General features: G+C 39.8%; 1 protein-coding gene and 1 pseudogene across 3 annotated transcripts in view; one reads left to right on the top strand and one right to left on the bottom strand.

Annotated features, from left to right (window-relative positions):
* KIF6 (kinesin family member 6) overlaps positions 1-20,361 on the top strand; it is a 386,393-nt gene that overhangs the window by 167,946 nt on the left and 198,086 nt on the right. For all 3 annotated transcript variants that reach the window (XM_024248395.3, XM_054558770.2, XM_054558771.2), the window contains 3 exons: positions 12,869-12,974; positions 13,867-14,002; positions 18,321-18,539. In XM_024248395.3, coding sequence (XP_024104163.3) covers positions 12,869-12,974; positions 13,867-14,002; positions 18,321-18,539 — 461 coding nt within the window. The remainder of the gene's footprint in view (positions 1-12,868; positions 12,975-13,866; positions 14,003-18,320; positions 18,540-20,361) is intronic.
* On the bottom strand, positions 3,619-5,053 carry LOC134761587 (transcription factor E2F4-like; annotated as a pseudogene).

Here is a 20,361-nt window from a genome sequence, read left to right as displayed (position 1 = left end):
AGGAAATTCTTTAAAACAAGGAATGGGACCCTTCATCACAACCAAGCATATTTGTCTTTCTCTCTTGCTTTCCCCAGTAGGCTTTTCACAGAAAATCTTTTTGTATATGTAGAGCTGGATATTTTTAAGACTTCCTGAAACAAATGTTTATTCTAATTACAGTTTTATATGGGTTCTACCACTTAAAGAAAACCCACAGTGTGAAAATGTGCACTTATGGAAATAATAAATTACATCAGTGCCTAACACCTGGTTCCTGATAGCCTGCACAAAGGATGGATAAGCAAATGCAGAAATAGTCACCAACCACTGTAAGCAGGACCATAAAATAAGTAATTAGATCATATCAACAAATCAAACCCGTCTGGAAGCAACAGCAGGAACAGCTTTGGGTTTTCACTGTGGAGTTCATTTCAAGAACCTAACAGCAAGTATGGTATATCTCTCTCCTATAGCTTAAGGAAAGTAACTTGAATAGTTATAAATTATTTGTTTTTATAATTTATAATATATTTTAGAATTTTACCTTTTGAGTTTTTTAAACTTTGCTCTGAGAGTTGTAAGAGTTTTATGATTTTTTATTTTGTAAACAATTCGCATTCATTGTACAAAAGTGATAATGGGCAAAAAAAAAAGAAGAGATAGAAATCACTTGTGATTTCACCACTCAAAGATAACAAGTATTATTACTGGTTGTAATCCTTCAAAATTTTTAATGAATACATATAAATATATATTTTAATAAAAATGGACTCATCCTTTATTTGCTGTTTTTTAACCTGTGTTTTTCATTTAATTGTGACATCTTTCTATATCTGTATATGTGTACCTCTCCAACAGAGGTTCTATGGGCTTTCTATACAAAAGTTCATGTACTGACTTTTGAGGATTGTGGACCCCTCCATCCAAAAAAATATATACAAAATTTTGTGGGTTGTCTCTGTATATGTATTTTTTTCTGGAAAAAAAATTGCAATGGGACTTTTATTAGGTTTACTTTTTTACTGTTAAGTTCAAGGAGAGATTACAATCCTGCATCTTCCCATTCAGAAACATACTAAAACTCCCAGTGTGTTCTTGTCCTTTTTATTTGCTCTCTGAATTTGCACTTTTCCTTTATGTAGGTCCTGCATCATTGTTTTAACAATTTCGTGGTCACTTTCTTTCAAACACTTAAGTTTTCAATACTCTTCATCATGATTTTATTGCATCCTAAGATCTGTCTTTACCTTGTAAATCCATCTTCAATTAATACAGAGCTCAATGATAATGTATGATTCAATTTACATACACTTGCTTTAGATTTAAAGTTACATGAACACGTTTCCAAACAGCTATATACTGTTTTCCATGTGAAAGGATAAAATAAATTATTTTTTATCAAATGGAAACACACCCACAAGGATTTACTTTGCATTTTTACATAACAGAATCCTTTTAATATGTCTTTTAAAACTTTTACAAGTTTTCTGTTAATTTTATATCTATGTATATAATCATATACATATATACGCACATATATATGTGCATATATATGTATGTTCTATATTTTCATATATAAACCAAAGCTGTTATTTAAAAATTTCAGCTAAAGGAACCAGCTGAAAAAAATGTATATTTCTAAACTTCAATGTTGTCTACAAATTTAATTTCATACAAGACAGAACCATAGAAGAAGAAGTTCAGAGATTTGGAGCAAAGGATGGGTAAAGCTTCCACTACTCCATCAAATTAATGAACTGTCAGGAAACTCCGTAGTTTGGAAACTTTAACCATGGCGACAAATAGCTTTGGTAGGGCCAGCCCATTTCCAACTGGCCCGTATTCTCCCAAATTTCCCAATAAACTTTCCCAAAGGTGTGCTCTAGTTTTATCCACTTGAGGCCTGTCTTTCTCTCCACTCCTTCCCACCTTTTCCCACCTTCCTAACCTTGTTCTCCCACCGGCCGTCTTGCCTCTCATTCCTTGATCCTCAGACTTGATCTCTGACCCCTGTTCTGGTCAGAGGGGCTGCTTTGGTGGCTTCTCAACCGTCTCAGATTAGCCTCTTTGCCCAGTCCTTTCCCTAGGTAGCCGTCTCTCTACTACACTCTTTTGTCAGCTTCGAAGCCAGTTTAACTTCTCTTTCACAGCTCGTTCAGCCATCATCATGGTGATAGGAGGCCTCTTCTATTTTCTAAAACCTTGTTTCTGTTGACTGTCATTTCCCCCTTCCTGAATGTGGCTTATCTTCCACATTTTCCTGCTGCTAGATCTCCTGCTCACTGACTCCCTTCTCCACTCCCACCTCACCACCATTCTCTTTCCTGTAAGTCAGTTTCTTATTTATTATAGACTTATGTAGACGAGTGTACTCGTGTTAACATTAAACACAATCAACAGTGTTTGCCTACAGAAAAAAAGAAGTTCAAAAAATACATGTAGAATTTAAAGAGGGAGTTATTAGTATCTATGGATTGATTCATGTATCTAATTTTCTTCTCTCTTGTTTTTTAGCCGTAGGCATGATCTTTACTCACTTGGACATGTACAAATATTACAATTTCCTTTTGCTGCAAAAAGTATAAAAATAATCTTTATATAAGAATTCATTCACTACTATAAATCTTTTTTTTTTGAGACAGGGTCTCACTCTGTCACCCAGGCAGTGGGGTGATCTTGGCTGACCGCAATCTCTGCCTCCCAGGCTCAAGTGATTCTCCTGCCTCAGCTTACCGAGTAGCTGGGATTACAGGCATGCACTGCTACCACCTGGCTAATTTTTGTATTTTTAGTAGAGACGGGGTTTCAGCATGTTGGCCAGGCTGGTCTCAAACATCTGACCTCAAATGATCCACCTGTCTTAGCCTCCCAAAGTGCTGGGATTACAGGTATGAGCCACTGCACCCAGCCTCATTACTGTAAATCTTTTTAACTCTCCGCAAATGGCTCTAAATAAAGGTAAATGAATAAATGAAAATGAGTGGGAGGCTATGGGACCGTGGGAGGTTAGGCCAATCCTCAGGGACTGAGCCACCCAGATCCTAGCTAGAGACCTCTGTTCCGTTCTGTTAGCACCCTCCGCCACCCCTACTCCTACCCCGTACAGGTACACAGGGCTGAGGGCCCAGTAGAGTAGCATACACAAGAGGTGCAGGAGGAGCCGTAAGGCCAGAGGGTGGGGGGCAGCAAAAGAGGCTGGGGTGATGCTGGCCAGCATCCAGTTCCCCTGCCATATGGGTATAGGGGGAGGGGCATGGCTGGAGCAGGACAATGGGCTGGCCTAGCTGCCCTGGGAGGTGGAATGTGGGTCCTAGGTTCTGTGCCACTAGGTGTCAGCCAAACTGGGCTTGGGGAGAGCTCCAGGAGGACATGAAGTGGGGAAAGCCCCAGAAAAGGAGAGGCAAACACTTTGTCTTCATGGTGCAGGGGGCTGGAGCTTTCCCCTGCTCTCTAAGACAGTACAGGTGCTGGTGCAGGAGTGGGATTTGTGGCCAGAACTGTGCAGTGAAGGGGGGCTGGGAGAAGTCCAGAGCCTGTGGCTCTCAAGCTGTGTAGTGATGGGGTAGGGGTTGGTCCCCAGGCAGCCTCCAGGTCAGACAGTCTGTGTCTCAGCCACACAGGACATGTCCCTGTCAGTCAGAGGCTGAGAATAGACACATCAAAGAGGTCACAGACACCCTTACTCTCATCCAGGTTGTAGATGTAACCATGATCTTGGCAGATGGAGAAAGATGGAGGAGGAGGGAGAATACTTCTGAGAACATCAACGCCTCCAGCAGCTCTGAGCTCATGTGTTCTTGTGTGAGATCCAAGAGTGACAGCTCTTCAGGGAGTTCCAGAATGCCTGTAGGGTCTGCCTTGAGGGGTTTAAAGGAGATAGAGGGGTTGGGTTCTGATGCATTGGTATCATTGCTGCTACTGCTGCTATCCAGCAAGGAAGAAGACTGCAGGGGGCGAGTGTCTCATGCTGCCGGCCCAGTGGGAGTGAGCTCAGCTCACCACTGGGCTCCGGAGCTGTCAGGGTCAGAGGTAAGGGGTGGTCAACTGAGTCCTACTTGCATGTGAGGTTTCCTGGAGATGGAACAGGGAAGGCTTGGGCAGAGATGGACGGCCAGAGACAGTAGGTGGGCTCTGGAGGGTGGCGGCATAGGCACAGCCACAGGTGGTGAGCTCCATGCCTCCTTGTTCACCAGCCTTGAAGGGGCCACTCAGGCTGTTCAGGTGAATCTCATACTGTTGCCCACTGGGGACTTCTGGGATGGGTGCCTGTAGGCTGGTACCAGGCAGGGTCTGTGTGGCCAGTATGGTAGGAGGGTGTCTCCAGCAAAGCCTCTACCCATGTCCTCATGAGTCACATAGGCCAAGCAGCTATGATGTTCCAGATGTTCTGCTTCCCCCACACCTTGTGCTGGTCCAGTTTTTGCTCTTGCTGCTGCAGTTCCTCGATCTCTGCCTTGAGCTCAGTCAGCTTGTCTGCAATCTCCAGCCCTATTGTAGTCAGGCCCCATGCCTTTCCACTGATGCTGTTCTTGGATTTTTTTTCTCCATTAGCCCTATGCCTTCCAATGCATTGGTAATGCTGTAAACCTGCGGTTTCTGGCACACAGATAGGGTGTCAGCTGCCAGCTTGAGGTCAAGCACGCTGTCCTTGGCCTCCTACAGAAGTGGTGGGAGCTTGGTGGTGAGAGTCTCAAATACTTCTCGTATCCCACTTAAGGTCCCCAGGGGCAGCAGTGCCTGTGGCCCAGCCTCTGCTTCTCCTCAGCCAGGCCAGCTATTTTCATCTCTTATTTACATTTGTTCTAGACTCCTGAGCCCGTCTCTACCTACTGAAGTTAAAATATTTAGTCATAAGATATATATGCCTTTAAGTAAATTGGATATATGAAAATCTGGATTGACAAAAACAAAATCAATTGTATAACTTTTCAAAACCCTTCATTATTGCATTTAAAGGACCTTGTAAAATATGCCCTACTGTCTTTAAAGTTGTCTTAGTTTATTTAAAAATTATTTCAAAATAGTTTTTGAAATTCTGTAAACAGAAGTACCTGGACATGAATGCATACATGCACCTATAAATAGGCCTTATCTTCACCATTAAAAAGGCAAACCAGTCTGGATTTTAATTTTGATTTTTCACATTTGCTATTTCAAATCACTAAAAGTATCAAGAAGTTGTGCATTTCTACATTTGAGGTACTACATGACTGTGCTTTTGTGGAGGTGAAGGAAATATGCATTACTAAGATGAATTTACCCTACAGAAGGAAAACTCTATAGGAATTTCCTCTGCATCACCAAAACCGTGAACTTTCTGGCCCCCTACTGTTATTTAAAAAAAGGGCTCATTCCAACAGAGTTGCTGACATTGAACTCAATTCCTTGCATGTAAGGGTCCATGTCTTTCACTAACTGGTTAGGGCTAGGGGAGCATATAATGTATATAATACGTGTCACAGACCAGGAAACTGTAAAAGGAAAAACTCTTGAAGTGACTACTTTTAAGTCAATTGGAATTGATTCTTTCAGCAGAATCTCAGAAAAAGCAAACATGAAACTAATGACCCTGAAAAATTTTTGTATAGTTTCCTTTGGTCGTAGTCCTCTTGGCACAATCTCAGCCTTCAGCTTTTCACGTCCTTGGTGGATTGTGTAGTTATGTAGTTAATCGTAATTGTGAATTTATTGTTATCTGAACTTTCCTTTTGTGCATTACCTGCTATCTCAATACTGTATGTTTTAAAGGGCCACATCCCAAAAAGAAGCCCATCCTTTGCCCCCTACCATTTCAGCCTGTTAAAAACTCTTTTTTTAATATGGCAGACTATTTACTATTTATTTGATGATCTCGTTATGTTTATTTGATATTCTCATTAACTATGTTGTTTGCATCTTTCCTGGTTAAAAGTTCACAGGAAGATTCTAAATTGAAAATACAAATATAGTATGTCAGAGATTATGACATGTGGAAAGCACTTTTCTGAATTAACTGAGAGTCTTTGTAGTATGAATGCAAAGAGTGGGGATTCTTGAGTCAAAAGAATTGTTTTCAAATCTCAGTGTTTCAATTTCCTACCTTAGTGACAATATGCAAGTTACTGAACTTCTCTTAGCTTTCCTATTCCCATCTGTGAAAGAGTGATAATAATTTATAGGCTTATGGTACAGATGAATAACAAAATATATGTGAAAGTACCTGACATGTTTTAATGGATATTGAATGAAAGTAATAATAAAATAACTGGGACAAGGCAGGTATAAAGAGAACCAGACTATGATAGTCCCTAAGGGCTCTTTTTCCACTTAAATAAGCAAACACGTGTAAAGTCACTAGCACAGTGCTCAGGACATGGTTGACTATCAAGGGATGTTAGTTCCTCCTTCACAGAACATTTCCAGTTACATCTTTGTTTGGTGTTCCGAACTGAAAAGATGTTTATGTATTCTTGTGTCAACATTCAATAACCAGTTGCCTTGTTGCAATGCTTCTTAACATTAGTGTGTATGCAGATCACCTGGGAATGTTGTTAAATGTAGATTCTGACTCAGGAGGTCTGGGATGGAGCCGAAAATTCTATATTTTCAAAAGTCTCATAGCCGATTCCTATAAAGTTGGTCCAGTTGAATAGCAAAGCCTTAATAGGCCAGGTGTATCCTCTCTTTGTTCCTTGCATTATCTGATTTCATAAAGCAAATAGTGTAAAGATGGTATTATTCTACACAGTTTACAAATGAGAAAGTTTTAACCCAAAGAGGGTTGATGAATGAAGATCATTCAACCAATCATTCTGCCATATTTCTTATGCTACCACAATTAATTTTTTAAATTGTGTAGCTATTCTCTCAATTCTTCCTAGTTACCATATTCCTTTAAGTTAATCATTATCAGGTTTCCTTTTATACTTTCCAAAGTTTTTTAATTTTTAGTATTATGGATACATATTAGTTGTACATATTTATGGGACATGTGATATTTTGATACAAACATATAATGTGTGATAATCAAATCAGAGGAATTGGGATATCCATTGCCTCAAGCATTTATCATTTATTTGTGTTAGGAACATTCCAATTCCACTCTTTTAGTTATTTTGAAATATATAATAAATTATTGTTAACTGTAGTCACCCCATTGTGCCACTGAATACTGGATCTTATTCCTTCTAACTATATTTTTGTACCCATTAACCATCCTCTCTTTATCCCCTCTCTCTCCACTACTCTTTCCAGCCTCTGAAAACTGTTATTCTATTCTTTATCTCCATGAGTTAATTTTTTATTTAGCTCCCACGTGTGAGTGACAACATGTGATATTTGTCTTTCTGTGCCTGGCTTATTTCACTTAACATAATATCCTCCATTTCTAAATATGTTGCTGCAAATGACAGGATTTCAGTATGGAGGTTCCTCCAAAAACTAAAACTAGAACTGCTGTACAATCCAGCAATCTCACTATTGGGTATATATCCAAAAGAAAGGAAATCAGTATATGGAAGAGATATCTGCACTCCCATATTTATTGCAGTGCTATTCACAACAGCGAAGATATGAAATCAACCTGTGTCCATCAACAGATGAATGGATAAAGAAAATGTGGTGTATGTACACAATGGAGTATTATTCAGCCATAGAAAAGAATCCTTTATATCCTTTTATATCTTTGTCACTATCTCCCATTCTTTTCCTGATCTTTGCTCAGGTAATATGAAGCTTTAGTTTGTCAGTATCTCCATGTTTAACCCTGTCAGAGACAACTCACCCTCAATGAAGCCATCTTTAAGTGGCAAAATGATTTAGAGCAGTGAGACAGATTTTGATATGTATTTGGCATAATTAATACAAGCTAGTTTTATAAATCAGAACTCCTTTCTAGCTCTCTGGAATGAGCTGTCAAATCCTCTCCCCAAACCAGTGAGGAGACAGTTGAGCTAAGAACCATCAGCTCTGGAATACCAATTTCCGTGGTTCTACCACAGGGAAGCTCTGCCCCACCAACTGGGGTATTTTTCATCCCCCTCACTATTTCCAGCTTGATATTACAGGGTGCAGTCCCATTGCTTTGCATTCCCCGAGCCTTGTTTATAGTAAATTCTCTAGAATAATACTGTGCTGCTGCATGCTTCTGCTATCTTTGCCCCAGTTACAGCACCAGGCTCCCCTCCCACTCCTGGGGCACACCTCCCGTTGCTGTCCCAGTTATTTGGAAACAGCCAGCGTTTCCATGCCCTGGGTTAGGTTTGCTCTTGTTTCTAATATCCCACTCTTCTTTTCTCCCAACTTTCCCACAGCCAGTGCCAGAGATATGGTTTCTAGCCAGTTTCTAGAACCCACTGCTGACAGGAACATGTTCATTTTTTTTTTTTTTTTACAAACAAAGATTATTTGAGAATAATGAGAACATCTTAATCACACTCAATGTATAAATGATGAATTTATTTTTAAAAACAGTTAAACATAACATAATCTTAAAAATATTGAAGAAGAGTGAGGTTAGCTTGGGTCACTGTCTCTTTTTTCAACAGGAGATGATGAATGTTCTTGAGCCAAAGACAACTAGCTGGCCAAAAATTTCAGGACTGCTGATCTGCTCCCCTCCCTCCCTCTCTCCCTTCCCTCTTGCCTTTCTTTCCTTTTTGTCTCTTCAGTCTTCTTATGTGTGTTACAGTGTACTTGCAGAATCCCTGCAGAGGGATTCATCATTAAGCTACCCATATATAGTATGAGTGTTTTTAATGTCAATAAGTACACCACTTCGCCGTCACTTAAATTGCTGCTTAACTATGTACATAGCTATGCCATAATTAATTTAACTAATCTTCAAATACAGCACATTCTGATTCCTTCCCAACTTTTTTTGCCATTACAAGTCATGGGGGTCCATGGCCTTGCTAAGACCTAAGCAACTGCTTTTCAGTTATTTCCCACTTCTTCATCCACCTATTTGCCTCCTCAATGAATGCTTGCAGATGTGGCTTCTCCCCTTTAGAAATACATCACCCAATATGGTATTCAAATACTTGGAGTGACTTTGTTGTAGTATGGTAAGTATTGTGCTTCAAAACTTGGATTTTACCTGTGTGCTTGCTGTGTGACCTTGGACAAGATATGTAATATCTCTGTGCTTCAGTTTCCTCACTTGTGACATGGGGATAATAATAGTACTTTTCTCATAGGTTGTTGTAAAAATTAAGGAAATGATATATGCAAATAGCACAGAAAAGTGTCCAGCATTTAGTGCATGCTCAATGTTGGCTGTCATTCATGATGAGAAGCTTGCTTTGTCTTTTTATTCATGCTGTTAAACCTAAATTTTTATGGAAATATGGCTACAGAGAGAGCTTTTTGTGTGTGTGTAAAGAATATAAGGAGCAGAGAGGGGAGTGCAGTGGCCTCAAGAAGGTAAAGCACACATCAGGAAATATGGTCAGTTCTAATTATGTGGCCAGATATCAAAATTTCTAATATGTTGGAGTTGCTGAGCCAGGACACAGGCTGTCAGAGGTATTTCATTAGCAGTCAATTTGGCTGAGATCTGTATAGTCACCAAACATCAAACCATCACCTACCATCAGCGAGGTCATGTGTTCAGACACACTAAATTATTACAATATTTCTTGTTACTGAATGGTGTATATTTCTTTTCTCTTTCCCCTAGTATTCTTTTTTCTTCCTTCTTTTCTTCTAGTGTAAGTAGAGAATAAGGAAAGTTCTTGTTGACTTGGGCTTGTCCTAAAAAATAGACTTTATTGTACTCACTTGACCTCCTTAGCGAGACTTTTCTGTAAACAGTTTTCCACTGTTCAGCAGAGTTCTGGCAGCTGGGAGACCCCTTAGAGGGAGCAGGGACTAGGTATAAACTTGGACACTATTTTGGTAGATAGGAAAATGTGGGGAATTTGGGTTCATTTGTTCACTCTCAACTACTAGAGGAGTACAACGAAAACATCTGAATTAAGCATTTTTCTGCATTTTAATTATTAGACCAAGTCCTTGCTTGATAAGAAAATAAATCCAACAGTAAATCAAATGTATGAAGGAAAGACCAGGCATGTTTCTTATCTCTGTGTTCTCAAGTGCTGAAAGCAAAATAGCATGTCAAAAGGCTGATCTTTATTCTTAGTTATGTACTAGACTAATCAAGTCCCAGAAAGAGTAAAGCAATCAGTTCTTTTACTCAGGAAGAAGTTCTTGCCCATTTCTTTGGATCATGTCCCTGGTCCTCCTTGTATTCTACACTGTTGCTGTGTGGGACAGGAGCCTTGATGGAATACCAAAGCCCAGTGCACATGAGCAATCTGTGAATGGTCCAGCTCATTAGCAGGCTTGTATCTTACGAGGTTTCCTTCTGAGCTAGGAGTCCACTTCAGCCTTCCTTCAGAGAACATTTCCTAGAATATATACTTGTGATTAAACTATATGGAAGTGGTTTTCTAAAGAAAAAGCAAGAAGAAAGAATTGATTAACCATTACATCCAACTTAATATTGTCTGCTAGAAATTTTATGGACACTGGAAATCACAAAGTGTTTTCACTCCAGAAAATGAGTGTATATTCTAGAACCCACGGTGATTTTTGAAATTTCAAAATTTCTGCTATGTATTCAGGGAAAATACAAGTAGCTAAACATTACTATTTTTTAAGCCTCATTAAGTCAGGTTTGTAGATCAAGGCCTCATCATGGGTTACAGAGGAAAGTAGCAACTGTATGAGTATGTCACCTCAGTGTCCATCAAGAGGGGAATAGTACATCCATAGTGTGGAATATTATATAGCCATTAGAAATGAAATACCTTTACTGTGTATGCACTGATGGGGAAGCTCATCTGCCATAAATGCTTTAGAAATATAATGGTGTAAAGCATTATTCAGAGTATGATCTCATTTTTGTAAAAACAACAAACCAAAATGTATAAATGAATATATAAATACGGGTATCTGCTTTATTAAGAATAAGAATAATATATTTCAACTGTTAACAGTGGATTTCCCAAGGTATCAAATTTTTTAAAAAAGGTGGGGGGGAATGGTGGCAGGGGAGTGGGAGGAGTTTTCACTTTTTAATATATTCACATCTGCATTGTTTGGAATTTTGTTCATAAACATGTATTTTCATAATGATTTACATGATTTTTTAAAAAATGTATCAGGAATAAATCTCTCTGTATATCTGGTGGTTTGAAGCTCGAATCCAAAAGGAAACACAATGTCAATCAGCAAGTAGTGCAAATAAGTATCTCTTCACCTAAAGAAACTCCTTAAAAGTAACAGTATAAATTGTCTCACACTTGTAAATATATAGCTGTCACATGTCACAAATTACAAGAGGTAAAAATGAAACCCAAGGCTGTTCTATGATAGAAATCATTACATTTTATCTGGGTGGGCTGATAGTAACAGCAGAAGAGAAATGTGTAGATACAGTTTTAAAAGATGCTGAAAGTATGCAAATATTTTCGTAATAGTACTAGAAAGATATGCTGCTGCTGTATTATGATACCTAACATCATAGATACTGATTGTCATCCTTAAACCTTCCTTATTAAGAGTTCCATCTCAACCTAGAGGGGAACCATGTCCATGGCAGTGAATCCAGTAACTAGTGAACATATTTGTGTTGAGAACCTAATGTTAGGGGGACAGGAAGCACAAAGATAAATAAAAGCCAAGAATTTCCCTCTGATACAAAGTACTAGAATGCTACATTGGCACGTGGTGCTATGAATAAACTAGGATTTTTTTTTTTTTTTTTTTTTTTTTTGAGACAAGTTCTTGTTCTTTTGCCCAGGCTGGAGTGCAGTGGCACAATCTCAGCTCACTGCAACCTCTGCCTCCAGGGTTCAAGTGATTCTCCTGCCTCAGCCTCCTAAGTAGATAGGATTACAGGTATGTGCCAATTTGCCTGGCTAGTTTTTGTGTTTTTAGAAGAGAAGGGGTTTCACTCTGTTAGCCAGGCTGGTCTTGAACTCCTGACCTCGAGTGATCCACCCACCAGGGCCTCCCGAAGTGCTGGGATTACAAGTGTGAGCCACTGTACCCGGCCAAACTAGGACTTTAGAATAGAGTGGTTGGATGGTCCCTCCAAAGGGAGGTGTTTTGTTTTCTATTTTGTTTTGTTTTAGGATAGGAAAACCAACATGATTGTAAGCAAAGAGGAAAGAGTCAGTATAGAGAGGAGATAAAGAGATGATTAAGTGAAATGAGGTAATTAACTAGATAAGCCCTGGAAGAAGCAGAGAGAGAGCCCAGGGGAGAAACTGGCCTTGAGAAAGAGGAAGAATATCCAGAATCTATAAAAGCAGGAAGAGGGCCTGAGCAGTGAGGCAGAGACACTCTGAGGCAAAGGAGGAGGAAACAAAGGAGTCTGCATGACTTTCTCCAATAAAGAAGTGACTTTATTGACAGAGAGTGAAAGAGTAGTGGCAGGCTTGGGGGCTGTAGAAAGATTTGGAATAGGCACTGTGAAGAATAGAATGATTAAAAAAATAGTGGGGCATCACTGAGGTGCCAGCTGAAGCTGAGTCACATGAATTTTTAGTGAAATTAATTTAAAATACATTCTCATTACTTTTTCTAGCAATGCAGCAGCCAGGCACAGGGGCATAGAAATTCAAAGTGGCTAGAATGGATGGACCGTAGAAATCAAATGATTTCTATATTGAAAGCTTCATAAGAAAATTCACTGGAAATTAGTCAAATAATTGCTTCACTACAAATTTCACTTTGTCAATGTTTCTTTTCCCTTAATTTTTATACTCAAATCTGTACTTCTATGAAGAGGTGGGAACAATATCCTGTACTTTAAATGTTAACCAACTAGATAATGCCATTAGAATTTTTAAAGCTTCTAGCTCACAGTTGCTTCTCTTACATTATGTATTTTTAGGCTGGAAAAACTAATAACATCCTTTTTGGAAGACCAGGATCCAGAGAGTAGATTAGAGGTTGGCGCGGATATGCGTAAAGTTCATCACTGTTTTCATCATTTAAAGGTAAACTTAAATGTTTCCCCAATAGAAGCCATTTTCAGCCATGTTCAAGCTGCAAAAACACTTTTCTAGTTGACCAGTTCTTGAAAGGTTAGGATCCAGTATTGCATGTCCAGAAAATGGTGTGATCTTTGAACCAATAGTATGATTATCACTGAGTTTCTTCAGAGATTGTATCTTACTTGCCAATAAATAAACTCAGGCCATGGACTTCTAATTCTTTTGCCAGGAATCTCTACCTTCTACACAGAATACTTCCATATCTTTTTAAAAAAAATTATTTTCAAGCTATATCAAGAGAATTGCATTCTGTATTTTTTCAGCAGTTTGATATACCCATATGATATTTCAGTTTTTCTCTGCCTTAGGTTTTAGTTTTCATGACAAGGGGCTGGGAATATAATCACTTTTACTTTTAGCTCTCTTGTATTTTTGCATACTTCATTAAGATAATAAACATTTGTTGTGAGTTACTAAGGGCCAGGTATAGATAAGACAAAGTTTAATAACCAAGTCATGGAGATGACAGATGTTGTAAAGAATAATCACAATACATGATAAGTACTAGAATAAAAGTGTGAATTAAGTGGAATGATGTATAGAGAAAGGGAAAGGAGTCCAACAGGAGATAATGTTGAGTAGGCATTTCCCAATTTAGGGAAGGAGAGATAAGATAGGGGAGGGGGGTTGAGGAAGGAGGAGGGGAAAGAAGGCAGGTAGAAGGGAGAAAACTTGTCAAGCCAAAAAAGCGACTGCATCGCAAAGACATTGCACCTGCATCAGGCAGGTCACACATGCCTGATGTGTGCAGGGAATTGTTAAAGGAAAAAGAGTCAAAGAAACAAAGAAATTTGGACTAGAGATATGGATACTAAGCTCTTATTTTATCTTACAGAAACTATTGAATGACAAGAAGATCCTTGAAAACAATACAGTCTCCTCTGAAAGCAAAGACCAAGATTGTCAAGAACCATTAAAAGAAGAATATAGAAAGCTACGAGATATTCTAAAACAGAGAGATAACGAAATCAGTATCCTTTCTGAAGTGATGAAGAAACTTCCCCTATCCTGGTTTGAAACGGGTAAACAGCAGTCTTTCCTGAGCCACATGGCTGAGCTCCCCACCCAGCTTCCATTTCACATTGCTTCTTTCCATTGAGAAGTCAAAGGTCCCTTCAGCAAAGTATTGCAACTAGTGAAAAAGAGTTTCTATAAAAGAAAAAAATGTGTTTGTTTTTATCCTGACGTCGTTACTCTTGCAGGGAACATTTTAGTTTATTTCAAAGTATGAGCCTTTTTACACCATCTTTTAACATTAATTTTTTAAAATATATTTTTTGGCTCCTCTGTTGTGTTCCTTTTGTTTTAGCCCTGAGCCAGTAAGTTAGCTGGTTATCTTTAGCAAGCTGACAGGACAACAGGCTGACCGCAGCCTCACCATGGCCCAGAATCTGTGGCTGGTGCGTGGGTGAAACTCAAATGATGGCTGAAGAATGACAAATGGTATTTAACTTATGAAGAGCAGAGATTGATTTAAATGTAACTTTTTATTTAAAAGCCAGATCTACTGCTTTGAGTTACACTTACAAATGTTCCCAAATTTGGAAGTGAGTATAGATGAGTGTTCAAGATAGAATTCTCTTTTTTAGCTAAACTGATCAGTACCAAATAAGATAGAATTCTTATTGGCTCCAGGAGGCGGTGTATTTTGGGTGCTGAAAATGGTAGTAGCCCATGGGAGCATGTGCTGCCTCCAGTTGCAGACCAAGTGGTTACTTCTATGGAGCCCCTGTGGGGCTGGGTGGACCTCGGGCCTCCCAGATATTTCTTCGGTATTGTTTCTCATTTTATCTTTCAAGCTTCTTGTAAAAAGATTTGACATTTTCATTACATTTGCAGAATTTAAACATGCACAAGAAATCCTTTCGGTCAGTTCTTTATAAACAGATATTTTTGTTCTTTTTTTTAAATTACCAAAACATGCTTTAGCTTCAGCTATTTATGCAAAATGCATGAAAATAGTCTACATAAAGGAAACCCAGTAATAAAGAGGTAAGAACAAACCAAATGGGAGGTAGACATGTTGCCTGATTAACTTTGGTCTCTAATTTTACTTGAGTATCAGCAGACCCTGTGTGTCAGATTCAAGTGAGTTTTAGCTGGCCAGGGAACAGTAGGTTCAGCTGAGAATCGCCCCCAACACACACACACACAAGCCTTTGTCCGTCAGTGTTGCCCACGGTGTTGTCACCCTCACATTCCTTTTCCTTCCTCTTACACCATCCATCTCCAGGCATGGTCTCGGCCTGGACCTCAGTCCTGGCCTCAGCCCCAGTATGAGCTCTGTTTCTTTTCCTGGCCTTGATCCTAGTCTAGGATCTTCTCCTTTAAATACTCCTACCAACTTCTTAATCCCCTTCTGGGCTTATGAATGTCTGTGCGTATAGGAGGGATGAAATGAGATATGACAGACAGAGAACAGTCCAAGCTTGTTCCTATATGTTTATTTTAAAAAGAGAGTGAAAGAGAGATATCCATCACCTCCCCTCCTTCACTGTGGTGAATCCAGGCATCGCCGTTCATGTGGGGCTACCCTAGATTCTTTACTGACTGTCAGCAATTCAAATAGGGCTCCCTCCATCTGAGACTCTTATTCAAAATGATGGTGTATGGGAATCAGAATGGAAAGAATACTGCACTTCAATTCATACCTGGATTGAAATCCTAGCTCTTCATTTATTAGCTCTGTACCTACCTAGTGACGTTGCTTTCTACTCTTGAGGAGCAGGACCATAAGACCTGCTGAGAAAAGCCCATAAGTGCTTTGAGCACTGCAGAGTGTGATGTAATTGGAGTTATGACTATGAAGACAATGAGAAATCTCAGAAGAAGAAAGAATAGCAGCTAAGATTTAATCCTCTCAAAGCTGTGCTTATCAAAGACCAAAGACCAAGAAAACCTCCTGAAATCTCACAGTTACTCAGAGTCGGGTTGGAGGATGTTTTCATATCTTTCTTTGTAGAACCCAGAAGGCTAAGACTGTGACACAACAAATGGGAAAGATATGGCTTCCAGGAAATTAAAAAAATGATTATAATTGAGTTTAACAAAAGACAGTAATGCACCCAAATGACTGTGAATGACATCAGATCTTCTTGGAAAGAGAGTGAAAATGATGTCCTGTCAGTGACATCCTCAGCTTGAATAAAGTTCACATACCCCTTCACAAAATATGTGACAGGGGGATTCATGACCCAGCAAAGTGCTTGGCACAAAGGCCATTCCCATAAATGGGAATGAGGAGGACAAGAAGACAGGGGAAAGGTGAGAAGAAGGAAGGCAGCACAGAAGATAGATTCATATTGTGATCTTTATGAAATGTATGTCAGGATGCATCAATATTCTCATTAAAATCTTCAAGGGGCTTCCCATGATACGAAGAATGAAACCAAACTCCTTGCTCTGGTTTACAAGGGCCTGGAGGATCTTGCCCTGCCTACCCCACCCCCTCCCCCATGGACCTCATTTCTCATGCCTCATCCCACCTGTGCTAGGCTTCAATCACAGTTACCTTCTTGTTCTTCTTCTAACACGAGGTTCCTCAGCCTTGGCACTGTCAACATTTGTGGCTGGATAATTCTTCATCTCAGGAGCTGTCCTGTGCATTGTAGGATGTGGGATCACAGGACTGCAGCATTGGGAGCCACTTCCAGGCCTGTTTCTTTTTAGGGGTTTCACCATCTCCTCTGCATAGATGTTCTTCCTCTGGCTGGTTCTTCTTATGGCTCAGATCTCAGCTTAAAGGTCACTTTTAGGCCTTTTGTAGCACCCAATGTATAGCAGCCACCCAGTCACCCTTGACCTTCTTCAGATTAGGTATCTGGCATTCTGATGTTGTGTGTGTGTGCGTGTGCATGCATGCATGTGTGAGACCTCTTTCCCCAGTAGGACGTCTGCTTCATGAGAGCAAGAAACTACTCTGCCTTGTCATTGCTCTATACCAATGCCTAGAACAGGGCCTGGCATCTATAGCACAAGCTCCAACAAATATCACTGAATGAGTGAGTCAATAGATATTGCCATCACAGTGTGTGAACCAATGGAAGTGTATGATGACATTGGTAATCAGTTCCATACAAAGAGGAGCAGCGTGTTCGGCCAGAGTCCTGTTCTTCTCTGTCATGTTAATGCTTACACACTAAGAAGCTGTGGACATTTTTGGTAAGTACATGTTGTTTTCGGGCAAGGAATGGAAGCCACATCAGAGAGAGCAAACCTGATTATGCTTCCAGAAATCACCAAGTGGGAGTTAAAGCTGAGGAGGAAGATGAAGGTCAAATGACTTCCATGCTGCTTGTCCAAGAATAAATATCATCTGGGTACCTCTCCCCCTTTCTAAGTAGCAGTGATCTCTGTATCCCCTTCCTCTGAAAAGTTTACCCTTTGGGACACATACCACATTTAGACTCCCATTTTAGTGAGCCTTCTCTAGCGATGCAAAGGCATTGAATTCATCTTACCCCATATGCAGTTAGAGCTCTGAGATTCTCAGTAGGGGTTACAGTCTTTCCGTTTAGCAGATTGGACAAAAGTCTCTTAGAGTTCTAGGCATCTTGAACACAGAATGAACACTGAAGTAGGGTAGAGGGGAGTGGTTTTATCCTTTATCATCAATGGTCCTGGCATATCTCAATGGCCCACAGAAGGTGCATTTTAAAATGATATGTCTGTGCTAATAATTCGCTTCTTTTCAGTTCCATTTGAGACCAAACATTAGTGGCTTAAAAAGCCCACATCTGAATGTACTCTACATAAGCATGTGTTGAGCTTGGGGTGCTCTGGCTGCACCTTTGTCACCGCACCAGCCGCCAGGATGAAGATGGCTGATCTGCCAGCCGGGTGGGTTTCACCATTCTCCCGCTCTGCTCTTCTGCTGCCTCCTGAGCAGGTGCGTGCTCGACCAGGGGGCTGGTACATATACATAGGCTGTGTAAGTAAATTCATCTTTTATCTGGGAAGATGTGTACATAGCCTATTGTCTACTACTATTCAGCCTTCATTTGACTTTTTATAAGCACTTTCCTAAGATTGTTAAGACGTACCTGGTTTAAACTCAGAACATTTTAAAGACCTTGGGTTTGCTAATTTTTCATACAATGGTGCTATATTGAAAGCAAGCCTCCTAAATTGTCCATAACTATATATGGGGCTTCAGGAAGTTGAAGCCTTCCTTCAGTCTTTACCACATGATAAATAGCAAATGTTGGGAACATTAATGACACTTAGGACATTTGTGTTTTGATTACTATAAGCTAGCATCAGTCATTAAATCCTTAAGTCAAGTTTCAGATATCCTTGTCAACATGTTAAAAAAAGAAAAGAAGAAAGCTCAGGAGGCTCTCCACTTGGCTGGCATGGATAGACGTGAATTCAGACACTCCCAGAGCCCACCCTTCCCCCTGGGAAACCCAGAAGAAGGTCAAAGAATGCGACTATCCTCAGCTCCCTCACAGGCCCAGGACTTCAGCATTTTGGGGAAAAGATCCAGTATGCTCCACGAGAAAACAGGTCAGTTGACTAAATTTCCAATATTTCTCATTGTCTGTAATGGATTTCGATGTAGCACCCTTTAGTTTTACATGTATCAGGATGAAGGCTCAAACAATTTCTTTGTTAGAATTATTTTTTATAACTATCAATTATCTTAAATTAAATACCAGTTTCCCAAACTGATAACTGAACTGAGAGGAACAAAGTATGAATTTTCACAGAATTCAGCGGTAGAATAGATGGGTTCAGGGTAACAGTAAAAAAGTTAACTTTAGAGAAAGGGAACAAATAAGATCAGATATTGCTGATATGATGACGATGCAGTGTTTACTTCTAAATCCAAATGAACTATCTGCAGGAAAATATTTAAAAATATTACCAGGCCAGGCATGGTGGCTCACGGCTGCAATCCCAGCATTTTGGGAGGCCAAGGTGAGCAGATCACAAGGTCAGGAGTTCAAGACCAGCCTGGCCAATATGGTGAAACCCTATCCCTACTAAAAAGCGCAAAAATTAGCTGGGCGTGGTGGTGTGTGCCTGTAATCCCAGCTACTCAGGAGGCTGAGGCAGGAGAATCACTTGAACCCGGGAGGTGGAGGTGGCAGTGAGCCAAGATCAGGCCACTACACTCCTGCCTGGGTGAGAGAATGAGTGAGACTCTGTCTCAAAAATAATAATAATAATACCACCACAGCCTTAAATGGTAATAAATTAATATAACCTTGTCAGATAATAGCATTTGGCGGGGTTGGGCCAACTCAGAGGCACCTTTCCTATTTCCAGCTTTTGAAAGGTGTGTCAGTCCTGCTACTACAGACTGTGCTGGGAGCCCAAGTTCATTCGTGTATGTTTCTGTTAGGCCAGCAGAGCATGATGTGCACTCAGGTGACTGATGCCTTTCCCTTAAAGACATTGAGGAACCAGACCTATGGAATGTCCTAGAACAAATGGGTAAAGCCCTTCCCTTTTTGGCAACATGAGTTGAAATTTTTTGTATAAACATGTGTTGGAATGGACTACCTGACACGCATGGTTTTCTGAAGGATTCAGCCTGGAAATAATTAAGCAGTATGGTGCTCATTAGGAAGCACGTATTTTAGTTAAGACAAGATTGAGAAGCATGGAAATACATTTTGTGACATTACAATTCTTTATCTCTTAATTCCATATCTCCTTGCTTTGAATGTTTTTTCAGCAACACAGTAGAATGAACTCAAAATCCCAGGAAACCAAACATGCTGTTTTTACCACTTATTGTGACGGCAGTAGACAATGAAGATCAGTAATTCCTCCCTGTGATAGTTTTCTATACATCTTTGCTGGTTGGGAAAAGGAGGCCATCTGGATTGCTGAATTCATTAATTTATTCATTCATTCATTCCTCTTTCATTTGGCAAATATTTATAGAGCACATCCTTTGTTCTAGGCATAGTGCTAATTAGTATTACTATGGCCACAGCTTACACAGTCCTTATATACATCAGGTACTATTCTAAGTTCTCTGCCTGGATTAACTCATTTAATCTTTATCCTATAAGTTCTTGTTTTATTCCATATTACAGAATAAAATATACATGGACAAATACAGCCTCTGACCTCAGAGTATGTACAGATTGACAGGGAAGACAGCCACTGAACAATCGATTACAGAAGTACACGTCTGTATTACTGAGAAAGCACATACCAGGAAGCCAACCTCCAGTTAAGACCAGGAAAATCCCAAAAGGTGGGGTGAAGGTAGAAATGTGGCTAGAAGGAATATTGCAAGCAGAGAGAATCAATGGCATGAATAGCTTTCCAGGCCTTTGTGGTGGAAAGGAGCATTTTAGGAAGTACAAAA

Source organism: Pongo abelii, chromosome 5 (assembly GCF_028885655.2).
Source record: "Pongo abelii isolate AG06213 chromosome 5, NHGRI_mPonAbe1-v2.0_pri, whole genome shotgun sequence".
Lineage (NCBI taxonomy): Eukaryota > Metazoa > Chordata > Mammalia > Primates > Hominidae > Pongo > Pongo abelii.
The sequence above is the reverse complement of the archived record's forward strand: the minus strand, read 5'-3'. Positions and strand labels throughout refer to the sequence as shown.